This window comes from Garra rufa, chromosome 3 (assembly GCF_049309525.1).
Source record: "Garra rufa chromosome 3, GarRuf1.0, whole genome shotgun sequence".
In the NCBI taxonomy this organism is placed as follows: Eukaryota; Metazoa; Chordata; class Actinopteri; order Cypriniformes; family Cyprinidae; genus Garra; species Garra rufa.
Genome location: NC_133363.1, coordinates 309945 through 328170, shown reverse-complemented (window position 1 = coordinate 328170; position 18226 = coordinate 309945). Strand labels below are relative to the sequence as shown.

The 18226-nt window shown below is 38.4% G+C and overlaps 8 protein-coding genes across 8 annotated transcripts in view; 4 read left to right on the top strand and 4 right to left on the bottom strand.

Annotated features, from left to right (window-relative positions):
• Positions 1-669: 669 nt before the first annotated feature.
• Positions 670-1055, bottom strand: LOC141332503 (histone H2B-like). The gene has a single exon (XM_073837639.1). It carries the CDS (start codon positions 1050-1052, stop codon positions 678-680), a length of 375 nt encoding a protein of 124 aa, XP_073693740.1. The 5' UTR covers positions 1053-1055; the 3' UTR covers positions 670-677.
• A 659-nt stretch (positions 1056-1714) lies between these two features.
• LOC141332540 (histone H4) lies at positions 1715-2773 on the bottom strand. Its single transcript, XM_073837666.1, has one exon. It carries the CDS (start codon positions 2757-2759, stop codon positions 2448-2450), a length of 312 nt encoding a protein of 103 aa, XP_073693767.1. The 5' UTR covers positions 2760-2773; the 3' UTR covers positions 1715-2447.
• Positions 2774-3957: 1184 nt separating this feature from the next.
• Positions 3958-4368, bottom strand: LOC141332408 (histone H3-like). Its single transcript, XM_073837547.1, has one exon. It carries the CDS (start codon positions 4366-4368, stop codon positions 3958-3960), a length of 411 nt encoding a protein of 136 aa, XP_073693648.1.
• Positions 4369-5145: 777 nt separating this feature from the next.
• LOC141330790 (histone H2A) lies at positions 5146-5532 on the bottom strand. The gene has a single exon (XM_073835553.1). The coding sequence runs from the start codon at positions 5530-5532 to the stop codon at positions 5146-5148; it is 387 nt and encodes a 128-aa protein (XP_073691654.1).
• A 3242-nt stretch (positions 5533-8774) lies between these two features.
• Positions 8775-9395, top strand: LOC141330787 (histone H1-like). Its single transcript, XM_073835550.1, has one exon. The coding sequence runs from the start codon at positions 8775-8777 to the stop codon at positions 9393-9395; it is 621 nt and encodes a 206-aa protein (XP_073691651.1).
• A 659-nt stretch (positions 9396-10054) lies between these two features.
• LOC141330785 (uncharacterized) overlaps positions 10055-18226 on the top strand; it is a 48903-nt gene continuing 40731 nt past the window's right edge. Inside the window, exon 1 of the mRNA XM_073835548.1 lies at positions 10055-10437. Within this exon, the coding sequence (XP_073691649.1) occupies positions 10055-10437 (383 nt within the window). The remainder of the gene's footprint in view (positions 10438-18226) is intronic.
• LOC141330789 (histone H3-like) lies at positions 11341-11751 on the top strand. Its single transcript, XM_073835552.1, has one exon. The coding sequence runs from the start codon at positions 11341-11343 to the stop codon at positions 11749-11751; it is 411 nt and encodes a 136-aa protein (XP_073691653.1).
• LOC141330793 (histone H2B-like) lies at positions 12473-12863 on the top strand. Its single transcript, XM_073835555.1, has one exon. It carries the CDS (start codon positions 12479-12481, stop codon positions 12851-12853), a length of 375 nt encoding a protein of 124 aa, XP_073691656.1. The 5' UTR covers positions 12473-12478; the 3' UTR covers positions 12854-12863.

The window sequence follows — 18226 nt, the reverse complement described above, 5'->3', positions numbered from 1 at the left end:
GAACATATATATATTTTTTTACATGTAGTATGTCTCAGTCTTTTTGGAAAGCTTGGCAGTGCTGGATGAAGCTCTAACCTTACAAGATGTAATATACGGAATAACCAAAGAGTGCTCTGTTTTGTATGATTTGATTAATATTATGTTATTAGCAAACTACTTTATACACAAATGTCCCTACTTTAAGTCTCCTCCACTATTTATGTTTAAAAACGATCTAAAATATTTTTCAGAGGCTCTTAGCAAAATGAAAAATCCAAAGGCAGTACAAGTGTTTAATTTGTTTGTATTATATAATTTGTCACAGCTATATTGCCTGCATTATTACTTTCGTTTAATCTTTGTTTCTTATTTTATACTTGTATATTATCGTTCTTGGAATATAATATGGTTCTATTGTGTTGACCCTTCCATACCAGATTTTTTTTTTGTTTTTTTTTGTACAGAAAGCATAGCCATTTTGTTGTATTCAAAAAACTGAACAGCTAATATTTAACAACTGCCTGTTGAATAAAATAAAGTGACAAAGTGACATCCCACGTTGTTTTACGTTTAGGAAAATGAAAAACAAGACGCAAAAAAAAAAAAAAAAAAAAAAAAACACACTCAACTCTCTTAACGAAAAGATGGGTGGCTCTTAAAAGAGCCTTTGGGTTTGTGGGAGTTTGAGTGGAAGTTTACTTGGAGCTGGTGTACTTGGTGACGGCCTTGGTGCCCTCAGACACGGCGTGTTTGGCCAGTTCACCGGGCAGCAGCAGACGCACAGCGGTCTGGATCTCTCGTGAAGTGATGGTGGAGCGCTTGTTGTAGTGAGCCAGACGAGACGCTTCTCCACCGATGCGCTCGAAGATGTCATTGACGAAAGAGTTCATGATTCCCATCGCCTTGGAAGAGATACCGGTGTCAGGATGGACCTGTTTCAGGACTTTGTAGACGTAGATGGCGTAACTCTCCTTCCTGGACTTTCTGCGCTTCTTTCCTCCCTTTCCGGTGGTCTTAGTGACGGCCTTCTTGGAGCCTTTCTTAGGAGCAGACTTCGCTGGTTCAGGCATGATGCTGCTACGTGGTTGAACACTCACGAAACAATGAGATTAGAATGTGCGAGACAGAGGTATTTATTCAGTAACATATGCTAATTTTCAAAAAGACAAAGTTCTCCTCATTGCGTGTTTTCATGGTTCAAACTCATAAACGCGTTTGTGATTGGACAACTCGAAGTACCACGAGCAGAAGGAGGGCCAATCACAGGTGGTAAAATTAAAGACCCACCCACCGCTCCATGTTTGAACGACACCGGCTCATATGAATAAGCTCTTTGTTAGAATTTCCCGCTCTTTTTGTGAAAAACTATATTATTTGCTATATTATAAGAAAACAAGCGGGTTTCAAATATGCAGGATCGTGTAAATTTCAAAAATCCTTACAAAACCAATGGGAAAATTTGGTAAAAAGGAAAGCAATAACAACTAAACACGTTTTATTCTCATCCGCTTTTCTGCAGTTTTCTGCTTTAACTTAAAAAAAAAAAAAACATTTGCAGCTCATTGCGCTTTCTCTTTCAAATAAAAAAAATAAAATAAAAATAAAAAGTAAATAAATATCTGTTGTACTTTTGTGTATGACATTGAATATTTATTGTGTACTTGTATAAATATGAATTAACAATTAATAGTGATGTGTATTGTTGTTTTCTCTTTTATTCTGAAAATAAATGTTTATGAATATGAATGGACGCGTATTAATTATAATTGTTTTCAGTGAGGTACCATGGGTCTATTGCCCATTCCAGCTAAAACAGTAAATTTTCATGATTTCATTTGAAATAACTAACACAATTCTATCTTCTATTCAAATTTCATGCAAATATCTGATGAAAAAATGAGGAAGTTACAAGCAAAAATGTGTGAATAATAAGCATTTTCTGTCACATGACTTCTATTGTAATAAGTGTATATTAGTGTAATATCAACTTTCACAATCCAGGTGTCGTAAAAGGAATTTTCAGCTCGGTCTAGTCATGTTATCCATTTTGAGTTTAGGGGTGTTTGAAAATTTTGTCATCATACCAAACAAGGAGTCTTTGTTTTAGAAGTCTATTCAATGAATGGAAAACACTACACGAAATAAAATAAAACGCCACACAAGACGTAGAATGAAGCTCTCATTACGCGCGCGCATATATATATATATATACACACACATCTATAACGAGACCTAATGTCGAGAATCAGATCTTAGCTCAACGATAAGAAAACGCTTTTGATAGACTTAGAATATACACACACCAGCGTTAAAACCAGACTTTCCTAAACTAGCCCGTTTACAGTTTAATAAAACATTCAGCATTCAACATACAAATAACTCTCATCATTAGCTCTTTATGTGACAATGTGGGTGGCTCTTAAAAGAGCCGTTGGGTTTGTAGTTGAGTTTCTGGTTTAAGGCATTTATCCTCCGAAACCGTACAAGGTGCGTCCCTGTCGTTTCAGCGCGTACACAACGTCCATAGCGGTGACCGTCTTTCTCTTGGCGTGCTCGGTGTAGGTGACAGCATCACGGATAACGTTCTCCAGGAACACCTTCAACACACCGCGAGTCTCCTCGTAGATCAGACCCGAAATACGCTTGACTCCGCCACGGCGAGCGAGACGACGAATAGCGGGTTTGGTGATTCCCTGGATGTTATCACGCAGAACTTTACGATGCCGCTTGGCACCTCCTTTACCGAGTCCTTTACCGCCTTTGCCTCTTCCAGACATGTTGAAAACACTGGTCAATTCAGTCAAACAGCAAAAATGAATGTCTACAACCTGTTTGAGGCAGGCCTTTTACATATGCTTACAGGACCTAACTGAAACCAGCCCACGTCATATGGCTCACACACCCCTCCCCCGGTAGTTAGAGCAGGAAGCGATGTGGTTTAACCCTAATCCTGATTTAAAGTCTGTCCTTTGTTTCGTAATAAAATCCCAGTTTTATAAGATTAATTAGAAAAATATGATTCATTTCAACATCATAACTGCATAATATTTACATCTGCCGTTGGAGAGCTGCAAATATCAAACATTAGTGGTTCTAAAGTCCACCTAAATAAAAATATAACGAAACAGTTGTGTTTCACATTAAACATCGCAAAAGACAGTTATGACACATTTTAAACATGACACTTTATGCAGTTTTTCTTGATTGCTTTGACCTGGTTAAAGAAACACTCAGTTTTCAGCAGAGCAGAAGACATGTCTTGCAAATGTATAAACCCTTTCTCACTGGACTGACACATTTTCCCCAACCTTTTGCAAAACAGTTAACACGGATGTCATTCAAGCAGCCCAAACTCCATTGTTTTCCATCTATTCCTAACTATTAGACACTACCTAGATCACCATGAAGAGATCACTCAGGAGAAGGTCTGAGGCTGTGTGTAATAATAAGAATATTTACAGTATTTCAGTTTTCAGACATGGTTTGAAAAAAAACGAATCAAAGCATTTATTATTCTGAATTAGCAGCCTATATAGAAAGACAACAAATGGCACTGGCAATAAGCTACAATGACAAGCAATGGTGCACTAATTCGAGTTCTGTATTTTGTCGTCCATTGTGTAATGATTAACTGAAAGAGCTCATGTACTTGTTTGCAAGTTGTGCAGTTTGAAGGTAAAATTTGCTTTTGTTGCATGTTTTGTCATGGCTAGGCCTGTGTGTTAATGGTTCTGAAAATATAGTTTGAGTTAACGGCTGAATGATCAAGGCTCTCACATCCATGGTCAATCATGCTTTTGCTGTGTATAATACCCTTTGTAATAATGGGAGTTGGGGATACATAAAATTCCAGAACGTAATATTAATTCCTATGACTTACAGACAGATTTACAGAGAAAACACTCTTTGGTGTAATTTTGGTGGCTCTTAAAAGAGCCTTTGGGGTTTATTGGGGCTGATGCAGCGGCTGCGGGTTTAAGCGCGTTCTCCGCGGATGCGGCGGGCCAGCTGGATGTCTTTGGGCATGATGGTGACTCTCTTGGCGTGGATGGCGCACAGATTGGTGTCCTCAAACAGACCGACCAAATACGCCTCACTGGACTCCTGCAGAGCCATAACAGCGGAGCTCTGGAAGCGCAGATCAGTCTTGAAATCCTGAGCGATTTCTCGGACCAAACGCTGGAAAGGCAGTTTGCGGATCAGCAGCTCAGTGGACTTCTGATAACGGCGGATCTCTCGGAGAGCCACGGTCCCGGGCCTGTAACGATGGGGCTTCTTGACGCCGCCGGTGGCTGGTGCGCTCTTGCGGGCGGCTTTGGTAGCGAGCTGCTTCCTCGGGGCTTTGCCACCGGTGGATTTACGAGCGGTCTGCTTGGTTCTTGCCATCGCGGCGATGCACTTCTTCTGTTTAGGATCAGTAGAAAGTACTATCAAACGTTACAAGCCTGCTTTTAAAGCTTTGTCCGGCCCTGAGCTCATGGGGCCACAGATGTGATTGGCTGATGTGTAACGCCTGCGCATGACTGCTAGCCAATGACTGCGCTTATCCTGCTTTCAAACTGGAAGCTTATTGGTTTCCCGCTCAAAATGTTTTGTTCTGTTTACTACATTCTGAATTCTTCGTTAATCGGGTGCCATGACAATTACTTTAGCATCTGTATAAAATCACTACATCTGGACACGGACAATGATTTATTTGTATTATAAATGTAACGTGGTAGGCCTAACTTTTTGTAACTCAAAGCCTAATTCAATGCTCTGTGGTGTTTATGCTCCACAAAGCAATTATAGTAATATAGCAATTATGTAAATACATACTTTTATTTTATTTACGCGTGTATATACAATACATTTACTCACTCATTTGTGTACAGACCTACTGATCTTGAAGTATAGGCCTACTACTTTTCCCCCTCTATTCCTAGTCTATACCACAACACATCCCTTTTGCTCTTGAGCACACTTGGCGAATAAAGCTCATTCTGAATTACGCATTCATAACCTAGTCAGATTTATTTGCAAAAAGCTGTATTATTAATGTGTAACGGATTATTTTCGTTTATTGCATGCAACTACTGACAAAATGAGAAAAGCGCTCTCTGTCGGATAAAATGGGTGGCTCTTAAAAGAGCCTTTGGATTTCAGAAACAGGATTGAACGTGATTATTTAGTCTTGGCGGGTTTCTCGGTCTTCTTGGGCAGAAGCACAGCCTGGATGTTGGGCAGCACGCCGCCCTGAGCGATGGTCACTCCGCCCAGGAGTTTGTTAAGCTCCTCGTCATTGCGCACCGCCAGCTGCAGGTGACGGGGAATGATACGGGTCTTCTTGTTGTCCCTCGCGGCGTTTCCAGCCAACTCCAGAATCTCAGCGGTAAGATACTCGAGCACAGCCGCCAGATAGACGGGAGCACCGGCACCAACGCGCTCAGCGTAGTTCCCTTTACGGAGAAGCCTGTGAACACGACCGACGGGGAACTGCAGCCCTGCCCTGGATGAACGAGTCTTAGCTTTGGCTCTCGCTTTGCCACCGGTTTTGCCTCTACCGCTCATTGTTAGTTATTAATCTCCACGTTTGTAAAGCAGAAATAATAAACCTTTGAGTTCACCTCTACTGTTTTATAAGAGCGTGCCAGTCGCCCATTGGTTTAGAGACTTGTAAGATTTTAAACCAATCACTGAACTTCCCTCCATAAACCACCACCAAAGCCACACCCCCTTTTCTGGAGAAATCAGTTACACAATTTTCTTTTCTTTTCCATGAAAATATCCATGATTATGTTTTGTAAATACCCCACATCATTAGGCACATCAATCCTCCCACTTTTCCCACCTCAGGCATTACAATGTTTTGTTGTTGTTGTTTTTAGACATATATATATATAGTTAAAATTATAGATACATTAAGTAATAATAAATAACTCAACCATGTAAGTTTCAACCCCAAAACAATGAAAACTATGTACAAGATAATTGCTCGTTGTATAATATAAGTACACCACATATAGCATCAATAAAATACAATTAGCACTGTATATTCTTCTGGATTAAAATTAAATAAAATGTTGAAAAACAATACTTTTTTCAAATGATCATTTTGTTTTTCAACATTTAAAATCTTAAATCAACATCAAATCTTAGTTTTATGTTTTGAGGTGTTAAGCTTGACCGTACACTCGCTAACTATTAAATGCCACAAAAAATATTACAAATAACAAAGTATGATACCATTTTCTGCACCACTATTAAAGACACCAAAATGATGTAATTTGGATTTCTGGTGAATTGTGTCACAAATGGGTGGAGCTAAAATTATTATGAGCATAGAATGGTTTGTGTCACACTTGCCAAGCCTGTGTATTTCATGTGATTTTGCGCTTTTTTTTTTTTTTTTTTTTAGTTTGTTTGTTTCTTTACATTTATGGTTAATGTTTTTTTTGTTTTTTGTTTTTTAAATATATTGTTGACGCTGTTAAAGCCAATCGGTGCAATAATTAATGTGCTGTGGAGGAAACATGGGAGAAGTTAAACAGTGCAGGGGAGTAAAGGGACATAATTTTAATTTAAAAATCTCTAAAACCTCTGACAGAGAGTTAGTTGTCATTAAGTTATCCTCCCCATATATTTATATAGGGCTACTTGCGATACTTTACCAGCTGAAGTATCACTATACCAAGTAGTATCATGATACCATGCAGTATTCTGCTAATTTAAAATGCAGATCTGCAAAATTAATCAAGATGTAGCCTACATGAAAACATGCTCTTCTGTGAATACTAAATTAATGTGAATGAATGACTGGCTATTGTTATTTATGAAATAATGGAAACAACAGAAGCTGCAAGTGACATTTAAATATGGTATGTATACATCTGTATTTATAATTGCATAAATGATGTTATGAGATTAATGTTTTAAATACAAAACTTAAAACCGCCAGCAGGAGAAAGCAATGCTCAAATGATTCTTTCAAAACGGCTGAATCCTTCAGGAGTGAATCTTTACAACAATACGCTTAAGCGATTCTTTTGATAATTATTCTCTGTAACAATCAATGTGTGGGAGATGCAGAGCTGAAGAGGTTAATGCTAGACTAGTTTATTATTTTGTTGTGCACCACACAGACAAATTATAATTTATTTTCAAAAGAAATACAGGTGCATCTCAATAAATTAGAATGGCATGGAAAAGTTAATTAATTTCAGTAACAAATTATGAAACTTGTGCATTAAATAAATGCAATGACCCCTTTAAACAAACAAACATTTATGTCACATTCCTGCTCTGACTACTACTACTGTGTGCTAAATGTAATGTGTCAAATGTCTGAAAAGCCCCTTATCAGATCTATCCAAAGAGACATCGATCAAACTCCTAGGCCAATCTGTTGTCGAGTTCTGCCTTTGCAAACAAGGAGGACGCAAGAAACGTGAAATAGGCATTTAAATAAATTTAATGCACACAGACTAAAGTAGTTTAAGTCTTTGGTTCTTTTTATTGTGATGACTTGGCTCACATTTAACAAAAACCCACCAAACTATCTCAACAAATTAGAAATGGTGACATGCCAATCATCTAATCAACTCAAAACACCTGCAAGGGTTTCCTGAGCCGTCAAATAATTGTAACTGTTTAGGCCTACATGCTACCTGCAGGATTTTTAAATAAAATTAAAAGTGTTTTGTTACCTTTTTTAAGACCTACAGAAATCATAGTCAAAGTCAACTTTATTGTCAATTTTGCCATATTTACCAGACAGAGAATTGAAATTGTGTAAATAGCATTAATATAGAATGAGTGAGTGAGATAAAGTCTTGTAACATATTAAACTGTTTTTATATGGTGGGCTTTAATTATTCTGATTGTTATTATTATTATGTGTTATAAACTTTATGGACAATTTAAAAAATATAATTTGCCCTTGGTAGTAGCATACATGATAACCATTAAAAGCACACACATATGCCTATAGCACCTCAATATCATGGTACAAAATTAACTACGTAATTTCTATGTAGTTGTATAAAGAACATGGGTCTACATGTAGTATAAATGCACAAACGCTATACATTAATCAAAAAATACTATAACTAATTACCCATTTTAAACATTAAAAATCAAACATAAAAAATGTATCCATGATTTATTGTGTTCATGCTATACTTAATATAAAAAATAATTAAATAACATCAAACGGCCTGAATCTGACCCTCTCTGCTGAGAAACTTAATCATGAACAACGGCGTGCTTACTATATGCTTCTTATGGCATTCAATACATCCGGACGTGCGTGTGCTTCAGGCTGCCCCAAACTACAACTGTGTGACAGGGTCCACACGACCCTCACTAATGCTCATTTCATTAAAATCACTTCCAACCTGTTTTCTGAAAACACATGGAACGATTTCAGTCTTTCCTCAACTTTTCCACTAAAACAAGGCATTACATTTTCACGCGGCTTTGTTCCGTGGTTGATGCCCGCCTTGAGTTTGATCTGACGCCGGCGAAAGATACATTTCCTCGTCGTGTATTTTAGTCTCCAATTAAAGCAAAGAAGCTCTGCGTGGTGTTCACTTTGTTTTAAGTGCGCTAAACTATTTTATGACCCCAGTTTTTGCCCTAAATGAAGGAGTAGAAAACACAGGCATGAGGGGCTCGTGGCGGTGCACAGGCACTGAGTTGGGTAGGTTGAGTCTATAAGGTTCTCATGCGCTAGTTAAGAGTACGCGCCGCCCGGCAGCCACTCATTGCTTAACCCAGATAGCGTTCTGTAAACTGTAATTGCTCAAAGAAAGATGGCAGAAACAGCTCCAGCCCCGGCGAAAGCGCCCAAGAAGAGGTCTGCTGCAAAGGCCAAGAAAGCAGGTCCAGGCGTCAGCGATCTCATCGTCAAAGCCGTGTCCGCATCCAAGGAGAGGAGCGGTGTGTCTCTCGCAGCTCTGAAGAAAGCTCTCTCTGCCGGCGGCTACGATGTGGAGAAGAACAACTCCCGCGTCAAGCTCGCCATCAAGAGCCTGGTGACTAAAGGCACTCTGGTGCAGGTCAAAGGGACCGGCGCTTCTGGCTCCTTCAAGCTCAACAAGAAGCAAAGCGAGACCAAAACGAAACCCGCCAAGAAAGCTGCTCCTAAAGCCAAGAAGCCCGCGGCCAAGAAACCCGCTGCTGCCAAGAAGCCCAAGAGCGCAGCGGCAAAGAAGCCCGCCGCTAAGAAATCGCCCAAGAAGGCCAAGAAACCCGCCGCTGCTGCCGCTAAGAAGGCGACGAAGAGCCCTAAGAAGGCCAAGAAGCCAGCAGCGCCCAAGAAAGCAGCAAAGAGCCCCAAAAAGGCAAAGGCAGCCAAACCCAAGGTGGCAAAGCCCAAAACCACCAAGCCTAAAGCTGCTAAGCCTAAAAAGGCAGCTCCCAAGAAGAAATAAACATCTATTTTTACTTCCCAACGGCTCTTTTCAGAGCCACCCACAAACTCCAAAAAAAGAGCACAACTCTGTTGATCTGCAGATTAATTTTTGTTTTGGAAAATCATTAGAGTGCATCTAAGTGTATCTCAAGCAATGTTTTACATGATGACTGAATTCAGAAGAGCCAGTTATTCACATATATAATTATATCGCAAGATTTAATAGATCATTGATCTTAATTTAAACTTTCACACACTCCAAAGAAAGGGCAAACTTGATTTAATTTTTGCTGTAGAAAAACATTGGTGTAACTGAGTTTACCTCGAATCACGATGTTTTAGGTGTGTTTAAGTGGCTTAATTTACAAAAGGCAGTTACTTTCATATATTCACAATAAAACGTTTAATGAGTCGTTGACCTTTTAATTCGGTTAAAAGCAAGTATGTGTTTTTTGTTTTTTTTTTGTATTATTGCGAAGTCTAAAATGCTGTACAATCCGGCCGCCAACTTTGGGGGTGTGGCTTTGACGGTGGTTGTTGGAGGGAAGTTCAGTGATTGGTTTAAAATCTTACAAGCCTCTGAACCAATGGGCGACTGGCACGCTCTTATAAAACAGTAGAGCTGAACTCAAGAGTTTATTATTTTTGCTTTACAAGCGTAAAAATTAACAAATAACAATGAGCGGTAGAGGCAAAACCGGTGGCAAAGTGAGAGCCAAGGCTAAAACTCGTTCATCCAGGGCAGGGCTGCAGTTCCCCGTCGGTCGTGTTCACAGGCTTCTCCGTAAAGGCAACTACGCCGAGCGCGTTGGTGCCGGTGCTCCCGTTTATCTGGCGGCTGTGCTCGAGTATCTTACCGCTGAGATCCTGGAGTTGGCTGGAAACGCCGCGAGGGACAACAAGAAGACCCGTATCATTCCCCGTCACCTGCAGCTGGCGGTGCGCAATGATGAGGAGCTCAACAAACTCCTGGGCGGAGTGACCATCGCTCAGGGCGGCGTGCTGCCTAACATCCAGGCTGTGCTTCTGCCCAAGAAGACCGAAAAACCCGCCAAGACTAAATAAACGGATTCGAGTCTGTTTCTGAAACCCAAAGGCTCTTTTTAAGAGCCACCCATTTTATCTACAAAAGAGCGCGTTTTTTTCAGTTTATCCGTAGGCATGCAATGCATATTTAAGGGAGAGGAGACAAGCATAAAAAAAAAAAAAAACTTGTGAACCAGATACGTCTGTTCAGTGTGAGCAAATGGGAATAAATCATAACGAACAAAGCTGTATAAGGAGTAAGCCTGTAATGGCACTAAAGCATCTAAGCATTTTCTCAGTTTCATCTACAGATTTAATGGCTGACACGAGTTATTACCTGTGCTCTGTAACTCGATCTCCATCTAATTAATTATTGCTTTTCAATATGTAGATACATATGCATATTTCTTTTGTACAGCAGTATATAGAGTAAATAATGCACAACTCTATACATAAATATTCTGTTTCAGATGTATCCACATTATCATCATACTTTTTATTTATTAAAGTCATTTAAATGTTGTCAAGTCAGATGTATGAACCAAGAGCTCTTGGTTCATACATCTGACTTGAGAACAATAAAATTCAACCAACTCCAAGACAAGAAAAAAAAAAGTCCTCGTGAATTTGCGCACACTTGGCGAATACATCTAATTCTGATTCTGATAAAGGGTGTGTTAGTGCAGAGTGTGTTTGATGAGTAAAGTAATACACATAAAGCATTTTGAGCGGGAAACTCAAACAGCCCCCTTTGAAAACAGAAGGTGCGTAGTTATTGGCTAGCAGTCAAGAGAAGACGTCCCACGTCAGCCAATCACAAGCCTCTGCACCTTTATGACGCCTTAAGCTCGTGACCATATGATGCTTTAAAAGCAGGCGCTTAACACAAATCAGTATTTTCTACGTACACAGAACGAAGAGAGAAGTGCATCGTCGCGATGGCAAGAACCAAGCAGACCGCTCGTAAATCCACCGGTGGCAAAGCCCCGAGGAAGCAGCTCGCTACCAAAGCCGCCCGCAAGAGCGCACCAGCCACCGGCGGCGTCAAGAAGCCCCATCGTTACAGGCCCGGGACCGTGGCTCTCCGAGAGATCCGCCGTTATCAGAAGTCCACTGAGCTGCTGATCCGCAAACTGCCTTTCCAGCGTTTGGTCCGAGAAATCGCTCAGGATTTCAAGACTGATCTGCGCTTCCAGAGCTCTGCTGTTATGGCTCTGCAGGAGTCCAGTGAGGCTTATTTGGTCGGTCTGTTTGAGGACACCAATCTGTGCGCCATCCACGCCAAGAGAGTCACCATCATGCCCAAGGACATCCAGCTGGCCCGCCGCATCCGCGGAGAACGCGCTTAAACCCGCAGCTGCTGCATCAGCCCCATTAAACCCCAAAGGCTCTTTTAAGAGCCACCACAACTGCAATAAATGAGACGATTTTCCATGCAGTGCTCCATATTAATGTTATCATAATGTAGTCCTTTGAAAGTCACTGTTATTCAAGTTTCTTAATACAACAATCACTAAAAAGTGTGTTCGCTTTGTTTAGGTATAAAATAAAATGCGAGTTTTTCAGTTTTGCCAATGAAAAGCCGCAATCAGATGGTTCCTTGTCCTTTGAAAATTACCATAGGTTACTGAATAAATACTTCTGTCCAGCTCATTTCAGTTATCGTTTCGTGAGTGTTTGACCACTGAGTTGTTTTCTCAATTTCCCCATTGGGTCTAAGGATTTCTGCAATTTACACGACCCTGCATGATCTTTCAGACTCGCTTGTTTTCTTGCAAATAATATCGTTTTCACAAAAAGAGCGGGAAATTCAAACAAAGCGCTTAGTCATATGAACGTCGTTCAAACATGGAGCAGTGGGTGGGACTATAATTTCACCGTCTCTGATTGGCCCTGGTTCCGCTTGTGGTACTTTAAGTTGTCCAATCACAAACTCGTTTGTGGGATGCACTATGAAAACAGGCAATCAGGAGGCTTTCGTATCTCTTTGTAAATTAGCATAGGTTACTGAATAAATGCCTCTATCCCGCTCTTCATAATTATTGTTTCGTGAGTATTTGACCGCGTAGCAGCATCATGCCTGAACCAGCGAAGTCCGCTCCTAAGAAAGGCTCCAAGAAGGCCGTCACTAAGACCGCCGGAAAGGGAGGAAAGAAGCGCAGAAAGTCCAGGAAGGAGAGTTACGCCATCTACGTCTACAAAGTCCTGAAGCAGGTCCATCCTGACACCGGTATCTCTTCCAAGGCGATGGGAATCATGAACTCTTTCGTCAATGACATCTTCGAGCGCATCGGTGGAGAAGCGTCTCGTCTGGCTCACTACAACAAGCGCTCCACCATCACTTCACGAGAGATCCAGACCGCTGTGCGTCTGCTGCTGCCCGGTGAACTGGCCAAACACGCCGTGTCTGAGGGCACCAAGGCCGTCACCAAGTACACCAGCTCCAAGTAGATCTCATCAAACTCACACACTCAAAGGCTCTTTTAAGAGCCACCCATCTTTTTATTTAAAGAGCATTTTCATTTGTTTAAAAACAGGGTTTCATTTTAATTAAATTCGAATGCCCCTGTAGGCTTGCCACTAGCACATCCTGATTTGAGACTTCTGATATCTGAGGTTACACTTACTTGGCCTAAAGAAGAAAAACAACTCCATTTGGGTTTAAGTGAGCAAATACTGAATGATAAGTTTTAGAGTGATTAAGATTCACCAGGCTAAATAAGTCAAATGATTCACCCTTTTTCATCTTAATTATTTGATCATATGCTATGTAAGTCCCTTCCAATGCACAACATGGGTCTAGCATGGCCAGTTTCCATTTAATGTTGTTTTGTAAGTGGCTGTTTTTTTTTTTTTAATCAGTATTTAAATTATTAAATTATTTAATATTCCCTGATCTATGAGTTATATTGTCCAATAATATTATAAATATATTTTCCAATTAAAAGTATTTAAAGTTGTCCTAGATTTGGTTACTACAGATTTAGACACATGGGTCAAAAATGAGTAATCAATGCAAGTGTGATAAAACAACAATGAATACAACATTTTGCTTAAAATATTTATTTTAGCAGTTTTTTGGAGCAACACTTTGGCCCAATTTGCCACTTTTTTTTTTTTTGGTTTTATCAAAATACTTAACAAACGGCTACAGCGCCATCTGACATTGCCATCTCAGTGCTTACATGCCTCACAAATGACAATCACACATTTGTGCTCCTTGCAAAAAGGCCTGGTATCTATTAGTCAGTCCTTGTTGTCCAGCTGGTGGCCTTACGTTTATTTAAAATTGCTTAAATACAACTTTGATGATAAACAATTAAAAACGTACTGTAGTACGTTACAGAGCGTTTTATAAAGGAGTACATATACCTTCACTAATTTACTATGTTCTTTAACGTCAGTTCATAATGCATTTAACCAACATTAACACGTACAGTTTAATGCCACACGTTGGACTATATGCATGTGCGTAGTTCATGCAATGATATTTGTGTGTATTTCATATGACAGACCTATAGGTTTGGATACTTGGTTAATGGCATGTGTTACTGCAGAATTAAAGGCTGACAACTTGCACTTTATGATTAATAGAACGAAAGAATAAAAAAAAACTTCTGAAGCTTGACAGAATAACAAAACTTTACCAATTCTAGACTTATATGCCTTAAGTTTTTTGTTCCCTTTTTAATAGTGAGCCTAAGTTTTTATCCTAACAACATCACCTTTAATACTTGCCATTGTGTGTTTTATACAGTTCAGGAAGAATGCTCAAATGTTGTTAAAATGGCGTTCAAACTGTTTGTTGAACACAAGAGGACGCGTTAAATGTTCTATTGGCTTTGACAAAAGCCTGATGCTCGCCTTGGATTCAATCTTAAAGGTGGCAGAATAAACATTTCTCAGTCGTGTATTTTAACCTCCAAACGCCGAGAGCCTCTACTTGGTATTGAGCTTGTATTGAGCTCAGCCCCTAAGAAAGCAGCCAAGAGCCCCAAAAAGGCCATGCCGGCCAAACCCAAGGCGGCAAAGCCTAAAGCCGCCAAGCCTAAAAAGGCTGCTTCTAAGAAGAAATTAGGTCCAGTGTTTGTTCTTCAATGGCTCTTTTAAGAGCCACCTACTAAATCAAATGAAAGAGCGAGATGCTTTTGATTCATCTGATCTTCTGATATGCCTAATGGCAATAATCAAACTCTCGTAGTGACTGCGATAGAATAGAATAGAAGAGACGCTTGTTTTGAATCTGAATGCCATAGCTTTCATTTTACAGTTTTTTACAGACACTAGGACACATTTCTCAATACTTAGGTCACTTTTGCAAAACTCCTCACACAGTGAGCACAACAGAAGTCTATGTGGGCTAAACTGAGGATCAATTATCATTGTTTTGGCACAAAATGCATTCAATGACTACATCTCTCAAATTTCATGAATTCTTTTCTCACTCAGACACAACAACTGACAAAAATCTTTGTACGTACAGGACATTTTGCACATGCTTACATCCTGTTTTCAAAACTGTTAAACTTATGTTCAAAACAATAACATAATGCAAAACTGAATAAGACGGCAAAATTCAGCAGCAATATTTTATTGAAACATATTTCAAATCTAAAAATGCAGTAGATCAGCATTACTAGTGTATCTGTATCAGTGGATGGTGTGTCTACAAATTCTTGTATTTTGGAATAATTTAGTGCAAAAAAATAAAAATAAACGACATAAGGAATTGATGAATTATGCATCATGTCTGATTACAGTTTTTTACAGACGCTAGGACACATTTCTCAATACTTAGGTCACTTTTGCAAAACTCTTCACACAGTGAGCACAACAGAAGTCTATGTGGACTAAACTGAGGATCAATTATCATTGTTTTGGCACAAAATGCATTCAATGACTACATCTCTCAAATTTCTAGAATTCTTTTCTCACTCAGACACAACAACTACCAAAAATCTTTGTACATACAGCACATTTTGCACATGCTTACATACTGTTTTCAAAACTGTTAAGCTTATGTTCCAAACAATAACATAATGCAAAACTGAATAAGACAGCAAAATTCAACAGCAATATTTTATTGAAACATATTTCAAATCTAAAAATGCAGTAGATTAGCATTACTATTGTATCTGTATCAGTGGATGGTGTGTATACAAATTCTTGTATTTTGGAATTACTTATTAACAAAAAATAAAAAATAAATAAACAACATAAAATATTGACAAATTCTGCATCATGTCTGATTCATTCCAGTAACATATATTGCAGTTATAAACAATATATATTGCAATTATAAACATATGTTTCCTTGTTTTACACAAGAAAACACTGTGTAATGCTACATGTTGTTAGTGTTTTTTAGCTCATTGTTTTGTGGGTGACAAAGTGTGTTTGTCGGCTGTCAACCTTTGCTAGTGTTCTGGAAGAATAAGTTTATTTGAGACCTGAATAAAGTGTTTTGTTAGTTGTAGTGCATTTTGAATGTGAAATGAACTGCTTTCCCAAGCTGAAGAAGAGAGATGAGAAATGTGTCCTAGCGTCTGGAAAAAACTTTACATTTGTGCAACTGTCTTGTTTTACAGTTTTTTACAATCGTTTTTGCACTAATAACTGAACCTTAATGTCATTTTTCAAAACTCTAGATACAAAACTCAAAACAGTCATTATTTGTAACACAGGCTGTCCAGTGTTCAAAACTTTGCATATTGCGTTCATATCTTTAAAGAAGCCTTGCATTAGCAGAAGCTTTGTTTCAAAAAACGTATGTATTATGAAATATTATAGGAACATTACTTTAGATCACCCAAATACAAGTTACCCATAGTTTCAACGTGTTTTTGCTAGTACAATCATTAAATATAGTTGTACAAAATATGTGATTCAGGTTTCATTTTTTTACTTTAGACTGAGAACAGTACAGACACAGTGGTATCATTGAAATATTGTAATGTGGAATTTACTGATAAAATAAATCTCAGCATAGGTTTTCTAAAGGAAAAATTTAGATTCAAAGTTTTAGCTGTTTTTTTTTTTCAGCAGGGTACAGAATACAGTTTACAGTATACTGTACCCTGCTGAAAAAAAAAACTGCTAAAACCAGCCTAGGCTGGTTGGCTGGTCTTAGCTGGTTTTAGCTGGTCTCCCAGCCTGGCCAGGCTGGTTTTAGCTGGTGGTTTCCCAGTCTGACCAGACAGAAAAGTGGCCAATACCCCTCTAAAACCAGCCTGCTGACCAGCTACGACCAGCTAAAAACAGCCAAACAGCCTAGGCTGGTTTTGGATGTTTTTTTTTTTTTTTTTTTTTTTTTTTTTTTACCAGGGTAGCCATTAACTCATTAAAAGCAAAAAGCAATAACATAAAAATGACATCTTGCATTCAGTAATGTTGAATATGAAAATGTGTTCTGTAAAAGAGGTACATAGGGCCATAGAAACAATGTCTGATAAAGAATGAAATATGATATCCATAGATACACAGTTAAAAAAAAAAAGGTACTGCAGAGGTACAATTTTGTTCCTGGGCAACAAAACATATAAAGGTACCTTTAAAGGTATACAATGGGTCCTTATTGTACAATTATGTACCCAAAAAATTGTACCCTTGGTAACACCCCAGTGACAGCTACTTGTACCCTAAAAGGTATAGTTTTGTTAATTTTTTTCTGAGAGTGTAGTGTAGTCCATCTGGGTCATATTCTGCGGTAACTGGTGTCAAATGATCTATCCTGAAACATGCACTATTTTCCATAAAAGCTATGCTTTAAGGGTAATGCAAAAGTTACTTATCATTTTAAGCAGATGTATCAACTGATAGTTCAACCTTTGTAATGAAATGTATGCACACTCAACTCAGATGTAATGTGTGAGTTGCATTTTGAAATAGTAATACTTTGATGTTAAGTTGTGTCATTTTGAAAAGGTGATTTAAGTTCAATGAACAAATTATCTTTGGCTTATGTGTATTGTATCCAAGCATTTGAAAAATGTGTTAAGTGGTTTGAAAATGTGCATTTTGATCATTGGTTGTGTATTATGTGTCTAGAGTTTTGAAACATGACATTATGGTTCTGTTATTAGTGCAAAAACGATTGTAAAAAACTGTATAACCGTCCCCCAGACTTTTTAAAGTGGTGGTTCACCAACATAATTTTTATTTTATTTTATTTTTTACCATGCTTTGGAGTAATTATTGCATTTAAAAAAAATAGTTATCATAAAAATAAAATAAAATAAAAATAATTGATCTTACACCAAGCCTTTTATGATGTCCCTGAGGCACTTTACTGAATTTGTACTTAGAAAGGTATTAACAAAATGTGTAGTGTCTATAATTTTTGACAATCATGTAAGTAGTGTCATTTATCATCATAATTTATCATCATCAATATTATTTATTATCAATTGTTTATTATTAATAAATGAGCCAACAGGATGGTAAACTGAAACCACAGTTTCAAGAGCAAAAAGAAGATATTTTATGAAAATCATCAAATTGCAACAAAGTGGTAGGGCACACAATATCCTCTGATCACCTGCAAGCAGAAAAGTTATGAAGATGGTAAATGAGAATAAAACTGCACAAAAGCACTAAGGGGGAGCTTTAATATAACCATATAATTATACAACAATAAACTCGAGCCATGTATCTACCGTTAGTATTAATCCTAATGATTAATGCATTGCAAAAATATTTTACAAATAAAATAAGGTCCCTGCACTGTTCACCTTCTCCCATGTTTCCTCCACAGCATATTAATTATTGCAACGATTGGTTTTAACAGCATCAACAATATATTGGGGAAAAAAAATAAAAATAAAT

Coding starts and splice junctions, on each gene's coding strand:
- LOC141332503 (XM_073837639.1), bottom strand. CDS start 1,052: ATGCCTGAACCAGCGAAGTCTGCTCCTAAGAAAGGCTCCAAGAAGGCC.
- LOC141332540 (XM_073837666.1), bottom strand. CDS start 2,759: ATGTCTGGAAGAGGCAAAGGCGGTAAAGGACTCGGTAAAGGAGGTGCC.
- LOC141332408 (XM_073837547.1), bottom strand. CDS start 4,368: ATGGCAAGAACCAAGCAGACCGCTCGTAAATCCACCGGTGGCAAAGCC.
- LOC141330790 (XM_073835553.1), bottom strand. CDS start 5,532: ATGAGCGGTAGAGGCAAAACCGGTGGCAAAGCGAGAGCCAAAGCTAAG.
- LOC141330787 (XM_073835550.1), top strand. CDS start 8,775: ATGGCAGAAACAGCTCCAGCCCCGGCGAAAGCGCCCAAGAAGAGGTCT.
- LOC141330789 (XM_073835552.1), top strand. CDS start 11,341: ATGGCAAGAACCAAGCAGACCGCTCGTAAATCCACCGGTGGCAAAGCC.
- LOC141330793 (XM_073835555.1), top strand. CDS start 12,479: ATGCCTGAACCAGCGAAGTCCGCTCCTAAGAAAGGCTCCAAGAAGGCC.